The 26,502-nt window shown below is 38.4% G+C and overlaps 1 protein-coding gene across 1 annotated transcript in view; it reads right to left on the reverse strand.

Moving 5' to 3' along the window:
- CA10 (carbonic anhydrase 10) overlaps nt 1-26,502 on the reverse strand; it is a 205,626-nt gene that overhangs the window by 157,854 nt on the left and 21,270 nt on the right. The window contains exon 2 of the mRNA XM_009818802.2: nt 9,259-9,333. Within this exon, the coding sequence (XP_009817104.1) occupies nt 9,259-9,333 (75 nt within the window). The remainder of the gene's footprint in view (nt 1-9,258; nt 9,334-26,502) is intronic.

A 26,502-nucleotide genomic window follows, 5' to 3' on the forward strand; every position in this document is an offset into this window, starting at 1 on the left:
ATATAAAGTCCTCAGTGGTGCTGGGTTCATCACCAATGTAACAGTTAGGAATAATCTCCCTGAAGTCACTAAAATATCCTGATGTAAATAGTCTCAGTGAAGTAAGAGGTGGATTCCTAATTGATAATTGCAAACTGTAATTGTAGTATTCTTAAAATATAATTCTCTTCATCAAACCATTTTACAAGAGTATTTTTTGTAAGTGGGTAACGACAGGAGGAGCGGTGGGGCAACCTCTTAGTGTCACTCATTATCTCTATTTCCATGCTATACTGCAACCCCTTCCAGTTCTATCTCATCCCATACAGATTTATGGGAGAAGTACCTAAGCAAACATAAGCTGAAGCATTGTGACCCTTCTCTGATTAAGTCCAATTACATGTCACTACAGAAGAACATTATTAGTACAGAAAAATACTATTCCTTATTATTCTCAGTGACTTCTTTCTCCACGAGACATTACCTTATTTTACACTATACAATGAAAGTCTATAAAGAAAGGGGTTTTTTAATGTAGGGAGTGATGACTGCTACTATCTGTCCTGTACAAAAACATATGCACACACACAAAAAAAGACTACTACTATGAGGTAATTAATAGTCAAAGCTCCAAGTCCCCTCCTTACATAATCAACCATGGCAGATGTCATTACTCACTTTCAGTTTGGATTATTAGCTTAGAAAAGTTCCTTGGGTCTCTGAGCAGCCACTAATTCTTCTATCAGATTTCTTTGTGCTTCAATTCTACTCCTCTAAGACATGGATACCATCAAAATGTCTGTTGCCAAAAGGTGACAAGAACTACTAAGATATTGTATTAAGAGTAGCCTGTCAAGACGTAAGATAAGATAAACTTCTTCAATATAGCAATACATATACTCAGCAGTACCAACACGCAGGAGCCTTGCTGTCTGAACTATCCTGAATGATCCTTCAAAATAAGGATTTACAAGCTTTGTGTTACTAATGACTTAGTCACAGACCACTGTTTCAACTGTTTTTATACTTAGCTTGTCAAGAATACGATATATTCTTTCCTGTATGTACTAGTATCTATACTTGGAACTCCTTCCTTTGCTTTTAGGTCACAGTGAAGAACCTGAGAAAAAAAAGATTCCTAATATTAGCCTTACCCTTTTATTTCAAACCCCAAACTTTTGATGATACATCTAAGGTCCTGCACAGGAATGATCCTTCTTTTTTTATGCAAAAGCTTAAGAGGATGTGCTTGTCACGGAATGATGAACCCTTGAAAGATCACAGAGGTGGGCTTGCTGGCTTTTAACTTTTAACAAGTTCAAAGTGGCCTGGGATAATATTTAAAAAAAAAATAAATTGCAATAAATTTGCAGAAAGAGCAGTTACTTAACCAACAATAACTGTAGGTCTTCAAGATGTAATGATTGTAGACTCCACAGTGTGTAGGACAGCAGATGTTTTGGATACTGCTCCCTGTTCTCCTGTTTGAGGATATAAATGTCCAAATGGTAATCGCCATCTCTTAAACTTCCTCCCATCTGGAAGCCATCATCCATGCAGGTTGTGATAGCCTTACCAAGTACAGTTGTCTCAAAGAATTAGTGTTACTTAATTGTTCTTTCTTCTTCTAATCCATACTAGTGTCACTGCAAGGTAAACAGCAACCACTTCAGGATGGGGGGAAAGAGGATTTTCAACTTCATCAAAAAGTAATTGGAGCACTGCTATCCTAAAATTGGCATCTAACCTAACAGCAAAGTGTGAGGTACAATAATTGACAAGGATCTGCAGATAACTGCCTTGAATGTCTTCCATATTAGCACATTCCTGAAGTAGAAGGGGAATACTGCTTGTGTCCTAGCAGGAGGAACCTGCAGGTTCTGCAGGAGAGGTACTAGACAGCTGGTAACACAGCGAGATACAACATGCTATCCAATGCAGTATTTGTTATAATGGGAAGGCTTGACCTTTGCAGTGCCTGACTGGCTAGAAATAGATAGGAAGACAACTTGAATTGTTTGGTCCTGTCAATATAATGAAGCAAACTCTGAGATACGTCTGTTACATGCAATTTTTCTTCTGTGGATATTAATAATAATTTAGGAGGAAAAAACACACCCAAGAAATAATTAGGCTGTTAACGGAAAAGGGATCTGAGACCACTTTAGTGAAGAACTGTGGTCCAACCACAAGTCTGGCAAGGTTTAAAATTTTAGATTTTCAGAGTTCTTTCCCGTGGCTAGTTCACATTGCTTGCCCTATAAAATTTATTTATTTGTTTTGTTGAAGGAGTGAAGGAAGCTTAGGGGGAAAAAAAGTGTTCAGGGATCTGTTTGCAAAATAGTTGCAGCTACAGGCCATATGTAAGACAGTAACCTACTCTGTTCAAAAGGCCCTTGTAAAAAGGACTGCATAGATGGGTATTCAAAGGAGTGAGAAGGACCTGAAGACAGTAACGTTTTGAGTTCTATGCCGGTAACAAAAGCACCTGTAAAGGATGATGCCCAATCCTGCGCTCCTTAGTCAAGTGAGAAGGGGGCTGTGGGAACCAAACCACAGTGCCACCAGCTGTTGTGAAGGGGAGAAGGTCCATGCTGCAGGCAGGCAGACAGAGCTGCCCTCTTCTGAGCGCATTCCTTGGAGGCCTGCTGCCAGGACACCTCCTCCGCAGTCGACTGCCCTGGAGACCCACACCGTGTATGTCCTGTGGTGCTGTACAGCTTCCTCTGCATTGACGCAAAATTTTGTTATAGTCTTCTTTCCTTGCTAAACAGAACTAATGGAGAAAGTGATAAAAAGCTGGAGCTATTTCCTTCTGATTAAGAAATATGCTACCTACTACTATAAAGTATAGAGCATCTACAGACAGTAGGTTCTCTTTGACTCTGCCTGTTAAGTGTGTGCTTACGCTACCCACCACAGGAACATTAAAGATATAAAGGCCATTAGTAGGGGAAGGAAACTGATATGACTAGGCCTAACATAGTCTATCACTGCTTTTATAATGCAGTTTGGACAAGATAATGTGACTAACCCACTTACCCCATCAATCTCCTGTTTTTACTCCCTTTCCTCCTTTTTGTTCCTCTGTTTTACTCCCTTTAGAAAGGGAGTTTCTAAAAACCTCGAACTGCCCATCACCTTTGCATCTCTGGATAAGACACCATTCAGAAAGGTGTAGCAGCAGTTTTTCTTCCTGGCTTGAGACTGACCATAGCTATTAATTCAGGAAACAGTCTCACAGAAAGCTTCTAGGGAGATTTCTACGTAATTCAAAGCTAGCTAGAAACTAGGAACCAATTAGAAGAAATTTTCCTGTGCATATTGGTAAGCCATTGCAGAAGCTGGATATAGCTAAAAAAAAATTTAGCACATTGCTAGTTAACGCAGCCATCCTTGTTGACACCTTCTTTTAAGAGCTAGTCTGGCAACAGAAATGGCCCAACTGAAATTCCAGCAAACAGGGCTGTCCTATAAGCCAAAGTGTTTTATGTCTTTGAAATTCATTTTGCACTTCTTACAGGGTAGATGAGAATTCAGGATTCAGCTTGGTTGGCAACCCCAGAGAAGGATCGCTACCAAAGCATTTAAGACAAAGCCCTTAATCCTGCTTAATGACTAAGAGTTGCTGGACAGACAAAAGGCTGCTGGACCACAGACAGATGAATGAACACTCTGTATTCTCACCTGAACTTGCTAAGAATGTGCCCATTACACGTGGAAGGCACCCTTAGTGCACATCCTAGATTATCATTAAATTGATACTTTTGTTCAGCAGCCACTTGTAGCTTTTTCTTAAATGAATAAACAAATCCCATTTCTCACACATACACCTTCACAATCAATGTCAACTTTGATTCTTCTACCAATGCTATGGTTGCTATTGAAGGAGGACATTACAGATCACCACTCAAACACAGTATCTTGCATTATTTCTCCATCTATTCATGAAAGCAAGCAGATTCACATCTGTATTAAAATCAGGTAAATTCATAAAGCAACTCATAGTATATGTATTTGCTTAAAGCTTTGCATGATCAGAAGTTCAGAGACATAGATTGAGATTGTTAAATATACTTCTTGCTATAAAGAAGTATGCCATAGTTCTCTCAATTATATCACTGACTTGCCAAGGGGCATTTCATCTCCCAGTAAAATGTGAGTATCCACATAACAGGGGCATTGGAGGCTTTGTCAGGAAAATCCAACCCATGAAATCATTAATCTGGAAAACTCAGCTTTAATTCAGACATCGGACCCATAAAACTGTTTTAATAAGGCTAAATGTTGACTAAACCTGGAGACCAAGTTGTACCACATGGAATTGTACTTCCTTGTGAAAGTACAGTATTATGTGAAACCATAACCAAATCCTAATATGCTAAATTCCACTTTTTTCATATCTAAGTTCAGGGATAAATCAAACCTTTGAAGTGTGAGTCACTCTCTAACCAGCCTCTTTACATTTCTATGGAAGATTTAAAATTACAGACTGAGACTGATCCTGATAGTCTCATTAAGTACAGCACTACTACTAATGTGAGAGTGTCTCAAACTCAGTGCTATAATTTCGTTACAATTCATATAAAGATGAGCAAATGTTGCCATATTTGTATTAGAACTGAGGCCATCAAATATCTCCCCTCAACAGTGTTCCCTTCTTCCAAATTAAAAGCAGTCAACTCATCTGTTCCTTGCTATTTTAAAATAATCAACTGTATCAGCAATTCATTGAAAAGTGAGACAATGGTTTTACATTTTAATTATATTTAACTCCCATGCAAAAATACAAAAAAATCTAGTTTCTTTTCTAGTTACATGATTTGTAAACAGTCAGGTTTTGCAGAATCACCAAAGGAAGTAAGAAACCAAGAAAATATTTGATACAAAATATATTTCCTTCAAGCTATCTTTAACTGACAACCAAAGCTGAAATATTATACATACTAACCTAAGTTCCAATCAATAAGTGAATGATTTCCAGAATCTATGCTCTATCACCCTGAAGAAATGAAGTGTTCCAATATATTGCTTTCTAAAAGAAAAACTGCTATTATTGTTGCAATAAATAATTATATATGGCTGGTTAATTCTTCAGAGTTGGCACCAGACTGAATTATTTTGAAGAGTGTGTGCGGACTGTTTAAAACACTACTGTAGCTCAGACAGCACCACTGTTTTCACTGACAAGCAAAATGCACCAGCCGGTGAGTGATGCTGCAGGCTCTTCTAGTCCAAAATAAGACTAGAAGAAACTTTATAGTTAGTACAAAAGGGAGCAATGCAGGAGTAGTGATCATTAGGTTTATGTTTTGTGTTATTTAGGCAGCAAAACTAAGTGAACTCCAGTCTCAATGTACGAAATAGACCCCTATGTGATTGGAGGATGCCATAATACATGAGATTTTCAGAAAGTTTAAGATGTGTTTGGGTTTGAAATTTCCTATGTCTCAGTTTCAGGCCATGGACAAACAGTTCATGGTTCTTACAGTGACCATGAACTTAGAGGTTATTTTTGGACATGTACACAAAGACATTTGCAGTTTAAAAGAAATCTTAAAGCTCCCACAGGAGAAACTAGGAACACTTGAACTGCCTGCGTGGGCCATAACAAAAGCATGTGGTGATAGCAGGAAGTTTAAAATCATGTTTTGGCACTCATGACCAAGATTGTCAATTGTTTCAGGCTTCTTTTTTCCTTGTAAATCATTACCAAATTCATGGATTTCCTCCTTGGAGGGAGTTTCTCAGTGCTTCACAAACACTGTCCCTGTGTCCCTTTTGAGTCTGTGTAGCTTTGCCAGCTGGTCTATGATAAGGCATAATCCCATCAACATGATCTTTGCAAAAGGCACAGCATTATCAATCTCTAGCAGTCTCTTCCCTTTTATAGTAAAATGAGTTGTGAAAGGAACTATGAACAGGAGATTTCTCATCTCAGAATCTCAGGAAAATGGGTAGCCTTTGATTTGGTGGTCTGTAGCCAATAATGAATCATAGTGGACATAGATCTTTATCTGGAATTAAAGTTGTTTTACAACCTTTATTATAAGGAAGGAGAACAACATTATCTGTTCCTTCAGCAAAGTTCACTCAATTTGGAAGAGATGGACTTCCTGCTTGTAGCTAAGATTAGCACTATTACCTTGTAAAGTAACTTTAGACTTGGTATAATTCAGTAAGGGTCATGAAGACAGTGTCTTCCCAGGGCAAGAAATACTTAGGCCCTCATATTAACATGTAGTCCAAAGTTTCAGTAACGGGATGGAGTTTTGGCAAGTGAATTCAGTGATCACAAGTTAGATTTAACCACCTTTATATTTTATGCTTACCAAAGCCCACTTTTATGATGCTATGAAGAAACCAGGAGCATTAGGAAGAGAATTAATACAATCAGACACACAAGAGTATCAAAGGTTATGCACATCTATTTGAAGTAAAAGAAATGGTAGAGAATAGTTTGAAATATTGTTGCCTTTGCCACCCTGAAAATGCTTGCACTACTTCAGTGACACAACGTATTCAAAGTCACAGCAAAACTCAGCCAAACAAACCCATCATGAACTACTTTGATATTCTATACCAGAAAGTCTATGTAGTGAAAGTATGTAATAATATAGATTATTTGATTGTTATGCAAATCACCATGCATAAGGAAAAGTATTCATTCTTCATCCTTGAACATTCCCTGAAGTTTAATCTGGAACCTAATTTGCATTCAACTAACATTTTAAAGCACTACTTACTTTCCATTTTGTTTTCCTACATGACATAAATCATAAGAGCAATTCTTTCCTTTTCAAAAAGGTGAGAGATGGGAGGGTGTTTTATGCATCGCTAGTATATACACAGATCCAGCCACTGATGCACCTTCCCTCCTGCACTTGACAACTCTGCACCCTCACTTGCAAGGCTTGGCACTAAGAAAGACCTGAGCCACAGTTAATGTCAGTTGCTGGTGCTCTTCTCTGCTGAGCAGTGCAAGAAGGGAAGCTGGGAAAGATGGTGTGATGGGTCTTGCATCTCATCTCTGCCTATATACTCTCCTACCTGTGAGGTACACATCAGTGATTGTAAGCCACTGTTTTGCAGCATGTAATTTAAGTTGTGAATCCCAGAGTCAGGGAAAAAAACTGTGTCCACATGAACATATTACATTAGAAAGGGATTTAAAATATTTTTTCTAAAATCTATCCCAGAATATAGGGAGTCTGGGATTTGGGGAATGTACTGAAGTATGGTTTGATTTTATGAACTGCTGAAAGACAAATTTGCACAGGATCCAGAGCATTTGTCAGGACTTGACTTAAATGCATCCAAAAGAGAGTATTAAGTGGGAAAACTTATGAATGGCATAGTTTAACCTAGGCATGTTGTGATACACTCCTAAATGTGTTCTTACACAGCTATACATGAAAGAAGAAGCGATAGTTCAAAGAAAGACAGTGACTTTGCTTTGAAGTAGGTGAAAAGTATTCACACAGCTAAAGCTGTGACAGACAAATGCTAGCAACTCATCCTGCAGTGTTTTACAATGCTATTAACCCAATTAGGCATCTCTATTCCTGTGGTTGCTCCCCCAAGCAACTATAAGAGCTGTATTCACGTCAATCATATTAGCTGAGATGCCAGTTTTGAACTGCAGTGACAGAGCCTTGGACAAATATTTCTTTCTAGTATCTTTGGGGGTGGTAACTTCCAGCCCTGGGACAGGACAAACAGCCGTGGAAAGGAAACATCTTAGCAGATGGCTATAGCTGTCTGCTTCAGTGCACATCAGTCAGCAACTTCAGCCGTAGCTCCTCAGACTGCCTCGCAGCTATCACCTCTCAGGTGCTAATTAGCATCTCATGCGAGATCTGATATGTGACTGCTAACATTATGGATAAACTTAATATGCACTAACATATCCTTTGTGGTGTGTTAGTCTGAGATCATAACCATAAAATGCATCCTTGAAATGCTTTAAATATGGTTTTCAAAGACTCCAAAACCTAGGTGCTGCTGAAAAAAATTACTTGTTTGTTCTGAAAAAATTCATGGGGTTTCTCTCTTCTGCTGAGGCTTACAGGTTGCAGAGTTGAATCTGAAAGAACCATGACAGTCTGCAAGAAAGGTGCCCCCAAATTACCCTTGCTTTCTGCATGGCCACTTCAGTGAGCTGGTCATAATTGCCCTGCTGGATCAATTCTTGAGGATGTGTGCTAAGTTAGTCCGATATTCAACATGCATGGGTAATTCAGGGTTCTCTCAGAAAGGAGGTGTCTCTCCACACCAGTCTAAAAGGTCTTCTTTCTTGAAAGTTTGAGTCATGACTGTTTCATCATTAATCTTGTTAGGATGTTCCCAAGCCCAAATTTCTCATGGTATTAAGACTAAAATACCACAAGCATTACCTGATCACATATGTTTCTTTTACATGCTGACAAATTATTTTTCTCAATAACTTTAAGATGAAATAATTAGAAGGTATGTTAAGCAAATACTTTTTTCATTCATCTTCTACTGGGCATCTACCTGGGTTGTGCAAATCAGGAAGGCTGAAATTTCTTCTTGAAAGCAGGTGATTATGTTCTCCACGTTTCTTCCCCCACTATCAACATTAGGAACTAAACATGCGTAACAATACACTACAACGTCTTTGATAGCCCAAACCAATCTCAAGTAAATCTGAAAAGCTACTTTATGCTTCATCAATATGTAATTAAGCTCCAGGCTTCAAGATGTTGATTTTCATATGAGCTTTTCACAGGAATGTCAGTGCCAGAAACTTGTGGGTTGAAATAGTTCATCTCATTTGCACTAGTATTCCTATCAAGATAATCAGCATTTTGGATATTTCGAATGACTGTGAGATTGTAACTGTTGTCACAACAGTGAAAATATCTGATGAAAGATCAAATCTACAGATTCTTAGGAATAGCTCACACAATAGCCAAGTAATATTTTCCAATACTTTGAGGAAATAAAGATCATGTAGCAATTTTCATTGCGTGTTCATGATAGAACTTGAAGCACTTTTTTAGCTTGTAATATATAGGTAATACACATAAATTAATGCATATTCATCTCATTTGCACTGAAAACATACTGAACAAAATTATCACTGAATGTGTCTGTGTATACTGAATGAGGAATGTACTGTCAAATCAGCTCCACAACTGAACAGAAAATGGAGGTTGCTAAAGTTTCGTGACTCCACTTCTAAGTGGAAACATCTAGTCAAATGGAACAGTGAAAAAATATTTAATAAAAACTAAGATTTTAAATTACACTTACCTGGAACAAAGCTTCCCTGGACCACCTCCTTATAGGCCCACCAGCCTTCATGGATTTTTGGTGAATTTTGTTGAGCTAGAAAGAAATAATCAAAGAAACCATAAAATTAAGGCAAGGCAAAGGAAATATTTAATCACATGAACTTTGGAAACTCTAAACAGAGTATCATCGAAGAGCCATTCCTCAAGTTCCCAAGTGATGTTTATTCAATTTATTGAATTATGGTAAGCATCTGTATCTTAGAGGACCTTGTCTTTGTTTCTCAGACAGTAAAACATACTCAGCTTCTGAAGAATGGATCACTAAACTTAAAAATTCAGGTAGAAAATGAGGATCTACAGCACTATTGATGATTTCTGTGCCACCCATAAATTCAGTATGGGATAAAAATACAGAGAAAAGGAGTGTGCTCATATACAGTAGTCAATAGCTGAGTCCAAGTTGGTGGACTGAAAAGCAGTTTCTCCCCTTCCTTTCCCAGGTTCTCCAATAATCTCTCACTTTGAATGGGAAGAAGTGACAAGAGTGAACCACAGGCAATAGCTGTGTCTATAACTGCTTCTCCTCTCATCCCATGTGCTCTGAGTTCCAAAACCGGTACAGAAATGCATAGCCCATAGCTTCACAAATATTGGCTTATATTCCTGCCTCAGCACTATAGCATAAGTTTTTTCTGCTAGCTTCTCTGTCTGCAATGTAGCACCCGCTACTTATCCCCCACCACAGTCATGCTGGTAGCTAGGCAAGATACTTGCTTCTGTTACACATATGTGACATGTAACTCTATTACATTTGCATTTGATAGCACAGTGCAGTTACAAAATGAAAGGTTTCTATGACCAGTATTCTGAAGGCTGTAACAATAAAGTCTAAGCTTTGGGTAAGGTTTGCCCCTGATGAGGCTGTTGCTTAAATGACTTCTCTACATTCTTGAAAAGCCACGAGCAGAAAGGTCTTGATCAGTCAGTTTGCTGGTCATAACTTCTCTTTGTCTTGAAGGAAATCAGAACTGGCACAAATTTTGTGGTCAAAATGTAAAATCTCTGTTAATTGGAAATCCTTTCAAAGGGCATACAGACGCACAGCAAGACAAACGTGCAGTTGATTTCCATAAGATAGTAGATCAGAGCTGATATGCAAGTATGTTCTGCCTTCACTTGTATTTTGCTTGATATTTTCATATTTAGAGTAACTCCACTGAGCTACAGAAAGCTCAGCTACCTTGTGTATCATTAACTTAAATTTTGGGTTGGTTTTGTTTTATGAGATACTTTCAATCTCTTGCACTAGGTCCAAGAATTTTTTAACACAAATATGCAGCTACAGAAGATGCTGGATTTAGCAGCTTTCTGCTGCACTTTCATTTCTAGATCACATATTATATACAAAAGACACAATTACCCCGGGAAAGGTTCCAGCAATATAATAAAAATTGTTGTTGTCATTAAAAATTACAAAGAGGATGTGACATTCAGACTAAAAGGGATACAAGATGAGGACCATTACATATTGTTCTATCAGTAACAACACAATATTTATGATTTAACTGACTGTAAATTGCAGAAACAAAAGTAAAGCTGAAGTTAATTAAACATACTGACAGAAGGACCAACACTCTGCTTTACCACAAATCCAGACACGCTAGTGGAATGGGGTATGTGTAGATGCAGATTTCTCCTTGCACTACTGTGGACTTCACTATACAAACATTTGGAAAATGGCAAATCTCAACCCACAATCAAAATATCTAAACAGCAAAATATTCATACCCAGTCTGAACTGCAATTTTTTTGATCTCAACACTGGTTTATGCAGGTTGGTTTTATGCCTCTATGCTCTGCAACAGAAGTCCTTAAAGATTTCAGGATGATTCAGCAATAGGAGAGGATACTAATGAGTCCCAACAAAGCACAGCAATCATTCTTCTACTTAAAATTTCCCAGAAAATTACATTGCATTAAAGTGTAGTAATACGCGGCTAAAGCTGGTTCAGCCAACCAGAGGCAGCTGCTTTCTAAAAGTGGGTGAAAAAAGTATGTATGTAGAGGGAAGTTAAGAAGACTTCAGGCAGGATGGGCACTTACTGCTTACTGTCAGCATTCATAGAAATGTGGCCAATCTAAATGATACATGCCAGGTCCAGAAGAAAAATATAATACATTATTCAGAGTTTAATTTAAACCAAAATTAAAAGAGGCCAGCTCTACAGCTTTGCTTCAGTGTGTTGCCCAACACTTAGTAAAGTTAATTCCAAAAGGAGTATCAGGAAAACTAAGATGTTTGTCATATTTTTTCAAATCTGCTGCATTAGTATGGAACAGACTGCATGAGATGAGCAAGAAAATTAGATTATCAAAGCTTTGTGCTACATAATTGGATGCCTGTGCAATTGCTTCAGCTATCAGAGAAGAGCATGACCTGGCATCACTCTGCACGTTCCACAGGTATCAGATCCTTATCTCTTCAATACACATGAAAATGAAACACATAAAAAGGAGTACAACAAGCAAAATAAGATGTTGTACCAGAGCCATATAAAATATCTAAGATAGGGCAGGAGCAATGCTGGGAGTCCTGCTGATTTACGGAAAACTGAGGCCACTGAGGAGATCAAGAGGAAAGGCAGGTGATTGTTGTGAGAGAGCAGCTAGGGAGACAATCCCCAGTGCCATGCTCTCTCTTGAACCCTGAAACCTCAATGCTTTATACCAGTTCAGGCAAAACATCCTGCAAAATAGTGTAGAGAGTGACTGAACACAGATTTCCACTCTGCTGTGCATATGAAATCTAGCTTGGTGCCAAAGATTTACTCTGATGGATCCTACAGGGACTTTGGTTAGAAAGGAAGAAGATTTATAAAGCTCTCATTTCTCTGAATGCAGAAGGAGGGTGTCTGGTAAGGCCAGGGAGGAAAGTTTGTCTTCCAAAAACTTCTCCTAAACCATTACTCCAATCTATGTTACGCAAGTGGGCAAGAGGTCTTACTAAAGGAGAAAAAAGCTGTTCTCTATTTTTTAAACATAATCAGACCCATACCTGGATTAGTAATAGAACAAGGGAATATAAAATTAGAATGAACAGACGTATGGACAATCCTTGCTGGGAATCCTATCTGGGACACTTACATCTGATGCACATACAACACAGGGTCTCTACAATTGGTGTATCAGTGCCCATCTGACAGCATGGCACTGTGCCTGGGTAAACAGGTTCAACCTTATGGCTCAGGAATTGTTGCCAAGGAAAAGGATTCTTCATACGTGCCACCTCATGACACTGAAAATAGCAACATTCTCTCAGCACCCTTCTTATTTCAGTTAAACTAAAACTATTGTACCCCTTATTGCAATTCTCCCACTTGAGGACCACAAAAAGAGACATGTGTGCTTGCTGTGTGGATTCTGATACTCCCATGTTCCCACCAGAACACTGCAGCTCCTCCATGGCAGCTCCTGTTTTTGGCATGACCTGTCACATAAAGTACTGAGGAGGCAAAGACCTAGAAAGCAATGCTGTATTCCTAAAGAGGGTTAAATATGTAAAAAAAAATTCATTTCTGATATGTCAGAGACTTTTGCTTTTACCACTAAAACCAAGAGTATGCCTTTTGCTTCCAGAAATATTGTTGCTTCTGCAAGGCACAAAAATAAACAGGTCCATCTGAACAGACACTTTGCTGCTAGGAACAGATTACTTGCACAAGTAGCTCTGCAACAGCAATGTTAGCATCAGCAAGATATTCTGCCATTAGTAGGGACTGTCCAAAATGCCACGTTTGTCCAAAGTGCTAGAGGATATTGTATGACCTCTATTTGCTACAGCACTCTCTCCCTCGGTACTGAAATCACTAGTATCCGAGATTAGTAGCCCTGCTGATATAACACCATTATGTCAGATCTCTTTCAATGCAGCAGCTGTAGAGGAGACAGGATATTTATCTGGAGCTGAGATGACACGTGTTGCTTTCATTTTGTCAGATTATTGTATGTATGTCTCATTGTGGAACATAAAACTACAGGCTAAATTCTGCAAGATGCCGTGCATTTTTGTTTCCTAGTGACTTCCACGTATAGGAAAACAGCGCTGTAGAGGATCATAAAAATGTACAGTAAATGCAAACAGCAAAAGATGCCAATGCCCCATAAAGTCATCAGTTAGTTATATTTAGCTTAGAGGTTAAAATGAGTAGGCTTATGTTTCAAAGAGAAGCTGTTGCTCAGTCAGTAAAACTATTTTAAAATTATCAGCTAACGTTGTATCAGATACCAGGTACCATAATGCAGATGCTCAAATACCTGCATATAATTTGCACTGCAAAGAGGTCTTCATCTTGTTGGAATGCTAGTGCTGACGTAATATAAAATGCTGTAATAAATACAAAACACCCCTCAGTAAATTCTTAAAAAAGTTGTTCTTTAGGACAAGAGGAAATGGCCGCAAGTTGCATCAGGGGAGGTTTAGACTGGATATTAGGAAAAATTTCTTCACTGAAAGGATTGTCAGACATTGGAACAGGCTGTCCAGTGGGGTGGTTGAGCCACCATCCCTGGAGGTTTTTTAAAAGATGTGTGGATAAGGCACTTAGGGACATGGTTTAGTGGTGGACTTAGAAGGGTTAGGTTTACGCTTGGACCTGATGATCTTAAAGGTCTTTTCCAACCTAAACAATTCTATAATTCTATGAAATATGCTTATTTGCCAGATATAAACAAGTCATTCTACAGTTACTTATTTACTGTCTATACTTAAATAAAAGATAAAAAGGCTTGTATCTGATGCCATCGTTTATGTCATTCACATCTGAGCATAAGCCAAAAGTAGAATCCTGCCAGATCAGAATTCTCCATTCACTTTACTGCCATTTCACACAGATGAAAAATGCTGGACTGTGGAGAATCAGGCTCACAGCAGTTAGGAAAAAAATATTTTTTCATCTGAATTTTATTGATCTGAGCTCTTCTGATTATATTAATCACCCTGCATACTTATCCCTACTCAACTTACATCCTAAGAGTCTTGCTTGTGATAACGTGGCTAGTATTGCCTGGCATTAAATACATGGTAACTGTTACATACATGATAACATAATAACATGATACACTGTTACCTCTTCTGCATAGTTACGAGATTAAAATGAAAACCAGCTGCAACTATGAGCCATATAGTTTCATAATAAACTTAGTGCAAAGCATTAATTGCTAATACTTTGATATGAAACTCACAGAAAAATGGCACAGTGCTTACTACAAGAAGAATAAACCCTCAAATCTGCTATTACAGTGGTGAACACTGAAAATGAAAGATGTATTTCTAAGGTATTAGATGCTGGTGTGATCTTCACTTATATACACCCTTTGTGTCCCACAGGCTATTGGCTTTACAGGCCTTACCCTGTTTCTCTCCCAGCTAGCAGAAGCTATTGCTTAGCTATGTAATACTGTTTGACTTTCCATTCAGAGTTCCCTAGTTCACTCTGAGTAGCTTTATCACTCTCAAGGTATCTTCTTCAGTCATTGAGAAGTAATCCAAGACAGCTGTGCCTTATGGCAGAAATTAAAATTAGAGGAAATTTCCTGTAGTGTTTCAGAAGATCATGTGCTCTAATAGAAAATTAGCCTTACAGAGAACAGTGCAGGATGGTTTAAAAAAAAAAAAAAAAGGTGTAAGAAAAAGTTTAAACTTTTTTGCTAAACTTCATTTCCAGACTCTTAGGTAATGTACATACTGTAATTATTTTAAATACTTTTAATGACTATATTTTATATGGATATTTTGCATACTGTTAAACTCAAGGACGGGTGGCCTAAACTTTGGAGAGGACACAGACTTACTCAATTTAAAAAAATCAGTTTCAACATCTTCAGTCATACCAGTACCAGCTTTTGGCTCAATCCAAGAAATGACTCTTAAAGCAAGTGGAATATACATGTATAAAGTAGACCTGACAGCAGGGGAGCTAAGCAGATGCAATTAGCTGAAGATTCAGCCCTCTATAATTAATGTTCACTTTGTTTAAAACAAGTCTGTACATAACTGCAGCTATTATTTAAGAAGTTTTTATGCAGCCTTTTTATATTAAAAGAACCTAACAACACACACTTCAGGCACTATATAAAGCATCATTTGTAAGTCAATAGTTACAGGACAAGAAAGGTTAGTCTGCTTATGAGTATTACAGCCTACATTGTATGCATCACCATATGATAAGGGAGGAAAAAGAAAACAAAGGATTATAAAGGGATCAATAAATAAAATGCTTTCATCAGCTCTGCCAGATTTCTTTTTTTTTATAACGTTTTGCTCAGAAAACATGCAAATGCTCTTTCATTAAGTTAATACTTTCCAATTCCATAAATCCTTCTTCCACTATCCCCATGTGTAAAAGCTCTCACTGCTGCTGTGAATTCCAAACAGTATTCAACACAAGCAAATCAGACGTGACCTGTTTTTATCACGTCAGAGGGCAAAAGTAAGGCACTATCATGGGAACTCTGCTATGGCACTGAGACTTGACTATTCTGTGTATTTTCTATATATTGTAAGTTTGTTTCCTGATAAGATTCCAATTAAAAACCTGGGCCAAAGGGATTCCATACAAGCAGACTCATATGTATGCTGGTAGTAGTGACAAACAACGTGGCACAACATTACAACATAGCTAACAGCTGCATCTACTATCCCTATATAGTTGGCTTTTGATGAGAGCCACCGAGTGTCCAGAGTCACTAAATGCTGCTTGAAGAACCATAAACTAAGATGTTTACAAGTACTTAAGCCCATATTAGGATGCACATTCCGCTTACAGCACTCTCTCACCAGAACTCTGCAAGACTTTGGCAGTATCTACCAATAACTCAGTCTGCAGGAAGTAAAAAATGTGTGTAAGGCTCAGCTCTGTTCAGCAGAGAGAAGGATCTTGTGCAGATATTATTCTCATCCCCTCCAGTCAAATACATTTGTGAATGTTTTCACTAAAGAATTTCAAATCTTAAAAGGCAAGGAAAGGGGCGAAGGCCAGGGATAGCCAATCTAAAGGCTGCTGCACAGAACTGGCAGGCAGGAGTCCAGAACATCATTTCTTCCTCTACTATTAATCTTGCATGTGACTATGCACTTTCATTTATCTACCTGTAAAAACTGGCTTTTAATACTCGTTATCATCCCATTGTTCAAGAAAGGAAATAGCAAGATTTAGTAGAAGGGATCCCATGAAACTGTGCTTATTAGGCGCTTGTAAGTTGTGCTTCACTCAGCTGTAAAAATATAATTAGTTAACAACTTCCTTGCTTTCTGACCTCTGAATACTATCAAAACAGTTTAAATAAGCTTATGTGTAAGCAGGAAACATTCCCAGTAATGTTTATGAAGAACGTGAGATGAACATGCTAGGTAACTGCATGCTATATCATGCTGATAAAGGAAGCTGTATAAATACATGGTTTTGGGTGGTGGGTCCCAACTTGTAACAAGCACTTTTCCATACAGCATATATGCCCGATCATGCAACTGTTATTTAAGTTCTAATATAAATGAACAAAAGCACAGGTTGTATCTAAAGCTTTTAGTCAGGGAAAGTTAAAACCATTTTGATTCACTCTTCCCTGAGCACCTAAGTACACCAATGTAAATGACGGATTGCACTGCAGGGTGAATTATTTTATGTCACTGCACCCAATTTAACACGAATCTCTGCATACTGTTCCTAACTCAATTTGTAGAACATCAAAGGTCCCTATAAAGCTGCTGTCCTTTTAATGTGACTAACACACATGTATAAGAGTTAGACCACATAATGTAAAAGACAGTATGTTTGCCCTCTCCAAGTAATTTTTGGCTAACGTGGCTGGAATACTAAGGCAGTGTTACACTTAATGTTATTTGCTTCAATTTTTTAAATAATACTTTTTTCGTAATTTCTTCTTCAGCAAAATTTCATTTCTGAAATGACTGGGAGACAGGAACTTCTATATAGCTCTCCATGCTGTCTGGGAAAGCTGAGCAGCTTGCTTTGATATGAAAGAATGCTGAAGGTTCTACCTACAAATTACTATCAACTAGGGATGCGAGCCTCCGCTTCCTCAGACCCCATACATATCCATGGGATTCACATTACTTTTGAATCAGGTACAGTTCTTTTCCTTCTCTGGCACAAGAGTCAAAATTGCATCAAAGCTGAACTACTGCAAGAAATCAAAGCAAATAAATTAATGCAGGAGAAAAATACATAGCTGTATTGCAGCAATTAGAACATAATACTGATTGCAAGCAGTGTAGGAAATTCAAACGGTAACACCAGAGACTCAGCACCTTTCATCTCAGTCACTGAGAGCATGCTTGGGGTTTCATGGGTCCTAAACCACGGTAACACAATTTGGCTGTCTCACTGTTTTCCAGAGTCTCTGATGGGAGTGTCAGCATACAGAATAGCCTACTCTGTGTTGTGTTAGATGGGGTAGTTCCTCTCCAATGAGTTGTTTAATCATGTCTAGATATAAAGTCTGAAGAGCTCTATAAAATAATGCAGTGAGAAGCAGCAAGATATCTTGTGATATTAACTTCAAAATAGCTCTTACTTTACATCACACTGCATGCCCTCCACTCCCATTAATTTCAATGTGGTCTGGGGACAGTCAGCAACTTCAAAGAAATGGCCTCAATATCCTTGAGCCTTTAAAGTTCAATACATTATTAATGCTAAATTAATAGGGCTTCCTTTAAAAGGAAACCACTAAGTTCCTTCCTCAGAAGCACATACGATATTGACGTCTCATTGGGTTTCTGACCCAGGTTGCTCTCTGTATTCTCTAAACCGAAAGTCACCAATCAGTAATAGTACAAACGGTCGGGGACTGTCCTGTTAGCTGCCACAGGCAGATCTTTTTTTCCTTTTCCCAAATCTTTGGCTCCAGGAAAGAGAAATTATTTCTTCAGTAGTCTTCCCATGAGGGAGCTGTGCCTAGAATTTAAGTATTCATCACTGCTTAGGCAAACTCAAGGGGAAAAAATAAAGGTCTTCCAATTAACCTCAAGACTAATGGCACGGCATCGATATTAGGTGCTTGATCCTACAAAATACACATCAGCCTCAAATCCCACTGAATTCTACAGCACACAAAAACTTGTGGTCCAGAACGTGATATGGAAACATTCTAAAGAGCTACATCATATGCAGAGAATTCATAATGCTTAAGCAATACTATTAGGAGCATTTTCCACAATCTTAACAAAGGGACATACCTGAAAAAGAAGGAAGAAGGCTGCCTTCCATCTCCCTTGAAAACTCAGCAGAACTATGAATGTCAATCTGTAGGTCTTGTAGACACATTAGTCTAATTTCAGTCAGCACAAAATGATGCACTTTCCTGAGACAGGAAGAGTCATTTTCTCCTGGCTAACATAGCTACATATAAACAATTGCAACAAACAACACAAAGTAATTCAAAAGCTAATGGCAAAGGGAAGGCAAAATTATTTTGATTATACTGAATTGGATTCAGAGACCTAGATTTCTAGTCATCCTGGGGTTGACAGTCAGGGCACTAATCCAGATCATCTCACAGCTCACTGGACTACCTAAATCCTCAGCACTTAAACCTTATGTCCTGGTGCTTTCTGCAATCACAAAGTCAAAAAATGTTTTTCTGGCCATATAATAACAGCTTTGCTAGCATCAATAAGAAATCTAATGTCAGAGGATAAGCCAAGATATGGATCCATTTCAGGCAGTGCCATCATGACAAAAAATTGAACCCATCATAATGTGGCTTTATTGCAATTGCTCTTCATCATCGTCACTGCAGTTTATCAGTTTCTTAGCAATAGTTGGCTCTTGGTTACTAGACGTTTCTTAACAGAATGGGGGAAAAAAAACAACTTTCTGGCTAATTTTTCTGAACTGATAAGTGACAGCCTTTCTTCCAGTAAGTAGCAGTACTTTCAGTGGTGTTAAGAAGATTGTGATGTATTTTTCAACATATTGTTTCAGACTAAAGCAGATCTTGACTTTCTCAAAATAATGTTTCTACATCATACAGATTTTCAAAAGAATTTATGCATATTCCCATTACCATACATGGCAAGTATAGAAGAATCTTAAATAGCAATGAACTCATTAAATTCCCTTTAAACTGCCAAAAAGGGTTAGGATCATCAGGTTTATTTCTGTGTGCTACCAAACAATGAGATGCCATGGGCTATCAAAAAGTCCAAGGTCCATGTTAACAATACAGGGGTTTTATATACGTTTCCTTCACTCACATTCCTGGAAAAACTGTGGAAAATAAGTGTATGTTACTGAAGGCAAGAAAAAGAACTAAAGAAGGATATTTGCTTCTGAGATAGTTGGGGAAAGTTAGAGCAACTCCCAACAAGAAATGATTCTTAGAGTCCCCAAAAAGCAAGCAGAGGCTCCGGCCCTGCATCATAAAAGCTATCCAAGGTTGCAAAGGGCCATTATACTTACCCACCGTGTCATTAATGAACCCCAAAATCATTTAATAGAATGAAGCACACAGCTCAGAATCTCATTAGTATTAAACTGGCCACAAGACAAACATGAACGTTGTGTATCACCAGCATTACCTTACTTCGCATAAATTTAATTTACAACACAAGAGGCAGCTTAGGAAAATAGAGAAGAAAATAAAGTAGTCTTATCGACACCTCAATCCACTTAAGTCCCTGTAACCCAAATGATGAAGAGTCAACCCCTGTGAATAAAATGGCGTACATACATTTCACTACTGCCTGTCCTAAGTAACCATCAGTGTTAAGGTGAAAGGTTATCCAAACCTGGAAAAAGTGAAGAAAAGCAGCCTTTTTTCAGACTTCTAAAATCAGAGATGGGAAACAATTGCAGAAAAGTTGAACTGCAGTGGAGGAACTGAGGAGCAGCAAGGGGGCAAAATCATTCTAGTCAGATCAGCTGCCAGGATAAGACAAGAGAGATAAGAAAAGAACATGCCTTATTCACCTCAGTTGCCAGACATGTTGTATTATATCGACATTCCCATTCATTAATTACTGCTTAGATATTACAGTGATGACGGCCATATAAATACCTGAATGTAGAGCTTTTACTAGTTTATTTTGGACTACTTTCAAAAGACATCCGTAAAAATTTTATTAGTTTGGAAGCATTCTTTGTTTATCCCACTTGTCAGGTGAAGATGGGGAAGAACATTTTTTTTCTTTTTACTTTGTCATGCTCCCAGTCTTGACAAGGGACAGATCACCCTCCATACCTCCCCCCACCATTTTTGCTTCCCTGCAGCTCTGTTGACTATCCCTCAGAGATTACTCCTATCATCCATCTGTCCATAGTTGTGTTTATCCACTGATCCTGGAAGAAGTCATACACCTCCCGCTCTCTGGACTGATTACCGAGACAGCAGTGTTATTCTGGCACTCTGCTGCTATTCTGTTATTCCTATCCCAAACAACAATATTCTTGGCTAAAAATTATGCAGCTCTGTCTACCCTGGGTGACTGTAGAGAGCAGCTTGTCCTTCTGAACCTTACTAAATTTCTTGGCTTCGTGGTCCTTGCAAAGGTGTCCCCCATTCATCCTTCCCAGCCACTTCTTTAGCTATTAGTCAAAAGCAGTGATATGCTTCTTTCCTCTCTCTCATTTAGTTTTGAAGTTAAGATGGAAGATATTTCATACTGGCTGTGATACCTGTACCTGCTTCATTTTGCAGATCTAGAATTTTAATCACTTCATTTAGGTATACCTTCATTTAGGTATACCTAAATACCTATACCTTTAATACCTTCATTTAGGTATCTGTTGTTCATAGCTTGCTCTCCCTGTCTTTGAGAGATGAGACTTTGGACACAGAAAAAAGAGAAAAAAAAAACCCACCAAAGGTAAGAATTTTAAAAATGTGTTTAGTTCAAAGGAACTGTATGGAGAAATATGCCACTGCAAAGATTTCATCAGGGATTTCCTAGCTTTCCTTCTTTTCATCTGTGTGGTCCTGTTTCTTCCAAGTCAAAATCCACAGAAGTTTCAGACAGTCTTTTATTCATGCCTATAGCAAGAGGAAAGAATTTTTTTTTAGTGAGGGCAAAACCAACCCAGGACTGGAAATGGAAGTTGTAGATTTTAAATGTATATGTTTCCCTCCTTATCAGCCTGGCATATCTAAAGCAGAGATGCCTGGTAGGTTCCAGTGTCATATAAAAACCAGACAGCATTGCACCCGTTACCCAGGTTTCTTCCATATTTTATTTATCTTTACCTCTATTCTAAAGACTTCTAAAGGTCTACTTCTCTTGTAACCCTTTTTATTGTTCCATATTCCATCTTTGGCCAAGACATTGACTGAAAAAAACCAAAGAAATCCTAGGAACTGTGACAGCCCTGCCTCCTGCACACCATGGGGCAGAACTTCTGGAGACAAGCTGTGCATAGGCTCATTCCAGTGGCTTAGCCATAAAGACTAGCTGCCTACCAGCTATTGTGGGAACTACTGAATATGACAGCAGTACAGAAAAACCTGTCCACCAATAATACTCATTGCCTACAACATTTAATTTATAAAAATGCTAAACAGTTGTCCATCTATTGATATGTATAGATACTCAACTTTAAAAACACAACCACAGCGCAATAGCACAAAGTTATATACTCCCAACAGCAGTAAGTCCAAGAGCCCCAGCGCACCAGCTTTCAAAATACCAGAAATAGGGGGAAACTTCCTTGAATTCAGGTCAATTCAGAGAAGCTTTGTTTCTTTCAGTTAAGATCTGTATTGTATTCAATTTTGATCAGTGAATGCTTCAAAGAATGATTCAGGATAACTCTGGCAAATTCATTGCTGTGCAGCTGCCTGAAGAACACGCTACATACCCCGGAGAGACAGACATCCCATACCTGATTATCCACAAAAAAACGCCTGCTGATTCTTCCACATATGCTGAGCACTGTAGATGGAATAGAGAACAGTGGGATATGCACACCTATAGATCTATTCCATAAACACAGCATCTAACAAAAATCATGTCCTCGAGTCCTGTACCTGCCTCCTTCCCTGTATTTCAGCCTTTGCCACTTCAGCCTTTGATTTATGTATGCAGAAAGGGTTGCAGGTACAGATGAAAAAGGCATGGCCAACCACACTGCCCACTTCAAAGCATCTGCAGTCCTGAAAGGAAAGTATCAACCATATTTTGCTGACAACTGACTTGTCATTTCTTTTACTAAGATTTGCCTGAAGTCACACATGGCATATATATCCAAGCAGATATAGACTGCTCTGTCTCTCAGCAGGTCATACCAGCTACAGTACACAGTACCAGGCTAACTTGGCTCTATGGCTGCAGGATCAGACCTGGTTTGTGTCTGGGTGGTGAGGAGCAGAAGTAGATAAAGAATGGGTGGAAAGGTATGCAGAAGTCAGTGATGACACTGATGGGAGAAGTCAGACTCCATAGGAAGTAAGTTACTTCCAGTCCTTTGATCTTCCCACTGGAACACACTACATTTTATACGTAACATCTCAGCTATTCTATAAACTCTAGGTCCACTTGAAATAAACTCCTGGATGCTAGGCAAACTAGTCAGGAGATCAGCATTTTTTTAAAAAATAACTGGAATACTGAAATTAATCTAAAGCAAACAAACTTTTGTTTGCGTCCAAAAATAATTAAGACGGTTTGACATTAGTCTCACAGACATTAAAATTGTCACAGTAGTAGCCAGGAGACACTGACTGAACTCTGCACATTTTAGTTCTTCGCATAAATGCCTGCCTATCTGTTCATTAAACTCCCCACTAACCACCAGGGAAACCTAGTGAGGGCTGATGAATAATGCACACAAATCAAAGTCCACTATATCTGGCTGCATGACCATGCAATTATGCAATGAACAATACTACTGTCTCTGTAAACTTGATTTTGAGCCTTGTTAGACAGATGCTTAGGGTCAAAATTGGATGACAAAACTGGATGCATGGAAAGGATCTTACACCAGAGTCTTTTATCCAGCTTTCAACTTCATACCAGGCCAGGTTCACTGCAATCAGCATGCTACAATGCCAGGTTTTCGCTCAGCTACACAGGAAACTAAACTCAGTACCAGAAGATGCCAACTTATTTTATGTTAGTCAGACTGATCCCTACCCTTCCACACATGCTTGGAGTTGACCCAGCCACATACCTAAAAGGAATCATGTGTTTTCTTAAATCCTATGGTATCATGTATGTGGCATCTGTTCGTTTTTTCCCCAGCACAACTTTGTGCAGCAGTATGTTGAAAGACTGCTCTTACTTATTTTTTGTACTTCTTGCAGCACCAAAAGTTGTAGAGGTCATATGCTAGAAACAGTACAAAATACAGATCATCTCTATTCAAGAACTTGAGAGACCTCATTGTTTAGCTGGAGAACAAACAGTTTAACCGTGGCTGCACCTGCTTCAAACTATTCTACCGACCTTCAGACCTTAGGCCAAACCCTTTCTGTATCTATCTCCATTTTGCAATGTTTGACCGTGTCCTGCCTTCACCTCCTGGTTCTCAAATTCATGCATGTTTATGGTCGTCTTATTGGTACGTCATCAAACATAAGGAGCTTGAGTCTATAACTCTTAGTAATGCAAGCAGTCCATGTAACTCAAAGAGTTTTCCTGTACAAGTGAAGATTAATAAGATTTAACAAGACCGACGCTGTACTCTGCAGAACACAACATTTTGATAAATGGTGCTCTCACAGCAGCTTACGCTAGGCACATTCTAAAACATTTAAACTGATAGGAATTATTCTGATTACTTCAAATATGCACTGAATATGGTTCCAGAACAAACACAAGTCTTTTTGTGACCCATCTGTATCACAATCTCTCTTTTTCAGTAAGGATTTCTTTAACTGTGAATTCCCCAACTGCAACCCAAGGTAGATACGAAGAATGTGACACTGGACTTCTGCTATTGCTACACAGCTCAGCTGGTTAGATATGGGGCTATGCCATCAGCAGGTTCACCCAATAGTGATAATATTTGCTTTACAAACATGCACCATTTCTTTTCATTATTTTCTGCCATTAGAAAGCAGACGGAGTGTGCGGGAGATGTCAGGACAGTAAGCAAAACAGCAACCTCTGATATTAAGGAAGTAAGTAAGTTCTGTTTACTCCCCAAAAAAACGGAAGACTACTCAAACAAAAATAATCAATTTTGGGTTCATGCTTTCTTAAAATATGCTTTTCGTCAAAGACAATCCAATAATTCTCAATATTTATCCTGGCAGTCGCAGGGCAATATTTATTCTAACAGTCTTTGTAGGGATAACAGCGGATTGGATTTCAGTGGAAAGGAGATCTACACCCTTCCCCCTCCCCTACTCCAGAAATAGCTCATAATAGAAGAACAAATGTTCTCCTTTGGGTGGTATTTAATTAACACAATTGGAAATTTTTTTGGTGAATTTTACATGAGTAAAATGACACTTTGGCATGACTGGCATTTAGCAAACTATACCACATAAGAACGTCAACATTTTCTTTCCTTTAATTCTTTTGGTAGCTTTTCTACACCAATGAGTAAAAAAAACCATGTACAGTTTTGTGGACCATCAAGCTACATTACTGAGTATTAAAACAAACAAAAACCCAAAAGACTAGGCATTCCATCTTGGAAATTAAGTCAATAATCTAAAAGCGATCACTAATCACTTTTCACTATACATCTTTAAAGAATTTTCAATACACAATTATAGACTTGTCCCAGATCAGAGGCTAAGTACACATTAAAATGTTAGGCATTAACCGTTCTGTTGCTATTAAACACAGTGGTAATCCACAGATAACACTGCTGTAATTTGAGCAAGTGTCAAGGTGATCCAGAAGCTTAGCAGATTTTAACTGTCTCAAAAAGCACAACAATTCTGAAATCATGTCACCTCTGATCTCAGGTGCCAATCTTCTTCTTCCCTGAACAACTTTTCATTCATCCCACGTTTCAAAAAAATTACAAAGAAATGCTAAAGACAGACTAACTAAGGAAAATATTAAACCCTAAACTCCAAATGCCTGCTTAAACAACAGCACCACTTTCCTGCCATCTGCATTCAGTCACGTTCTTGAATTTAGTGGCATCATGTGCACAAGTGCTGTGGTGAAATGGGGTTGACAGTACTAAGTGAAATGAGGGTCATACACTGGCCTATTTCCTTAGGACAATCATCACCCTGAACGGGCATTTTGTATTAAAGCTGCTTCTTCATCATTTAACACCCCCTACCCTTCTCCCTGGCACTGTTTCCCAAAGAAGTCAAAGTTTTGTCTGCAAACCCAGGGGGTCCATCGGTTCATGTGAAGTCAGTCAACAGAAAACAGTACTGTACTAGTCAGGTTAGCATCACAACTGTAAACACAATTTCAACCATAAATCAACACAAATGAGGTCAGAATCCACTTATAATGCTAACACAGAGATTTGCATTGGGTTTAACTAATGTAATAAAAAAAAGGGCATCATTTATACTCTTTCAAATTTGAGTATCAACTAGCTGTAAGCTGCCCTGCCTCACATAAATCTGCATTAAGAACAATATAAGATTTGGACCTGGAAGCCTCAAGACCCTCAAGGCAGCTTTTTCATTGCTTTATAGTCTGTCTGGGCAATTATCTCTGTGAAATGCAGTGCAAAGCCTCACTATTCTGATTTGGCAGTGAGCTGTGAGTCAACAGTCTTTGACCTAATCAAAGAGGGTTCTACACACTGAGCAGCAGCACCTCTTTATTTCTGTATAACAATTAGCGGAAAACATTTTGAGATATTTGAGTAAGAGGTACTATAGAAATACAAAGTACTGTTTAAATAAATGACATTTCTCTAGGCTTTGAATTAAGAACCACAGTCACTCCTAATGGATTAAAACATGACATGTTTTACTTACCTCCTACACATGCTCGTATCCTTTTATAAAAGGCTAATACAGAAATTCTTTAATAGTCTTCCATGCATTAGAAGAGCGAGATGGTCTATGATCATTAATACACAGAATAAGAAGCACTTTATGGGCTGGATGAAGCCCGCCACCTCATTACATATGGCCTACAGTCACATTAGCATTATCCCATAGCAACATGACAAAAATAAGATTCATTTTAATGCTTGCTCTTTCCCCTCAAAAAGATATCAAAAAGACTTGTCTGGACTTTAGGAAGGAAAAGGTTTCCAAACTTCAGTCTAAGCCACAGCAGACAAGAGGACTGCTGTCATTACAAAGCTATGATATC

Source organism: Gavia stellata, chromosome 22 (assembly GCF_030936135.1).
Source record: "Gavia stellata isolate bGavSte3 chromosome 22, bGavSte3.hap2, whole genome shotgun sequence".
Classification (NCBI taxonomy): domain Eukaryota; kingdom Metazoa; phylum Chordata; class Aves; order Gaviiformes; family Gaviidae; genus Gavia; species Gavia stellata.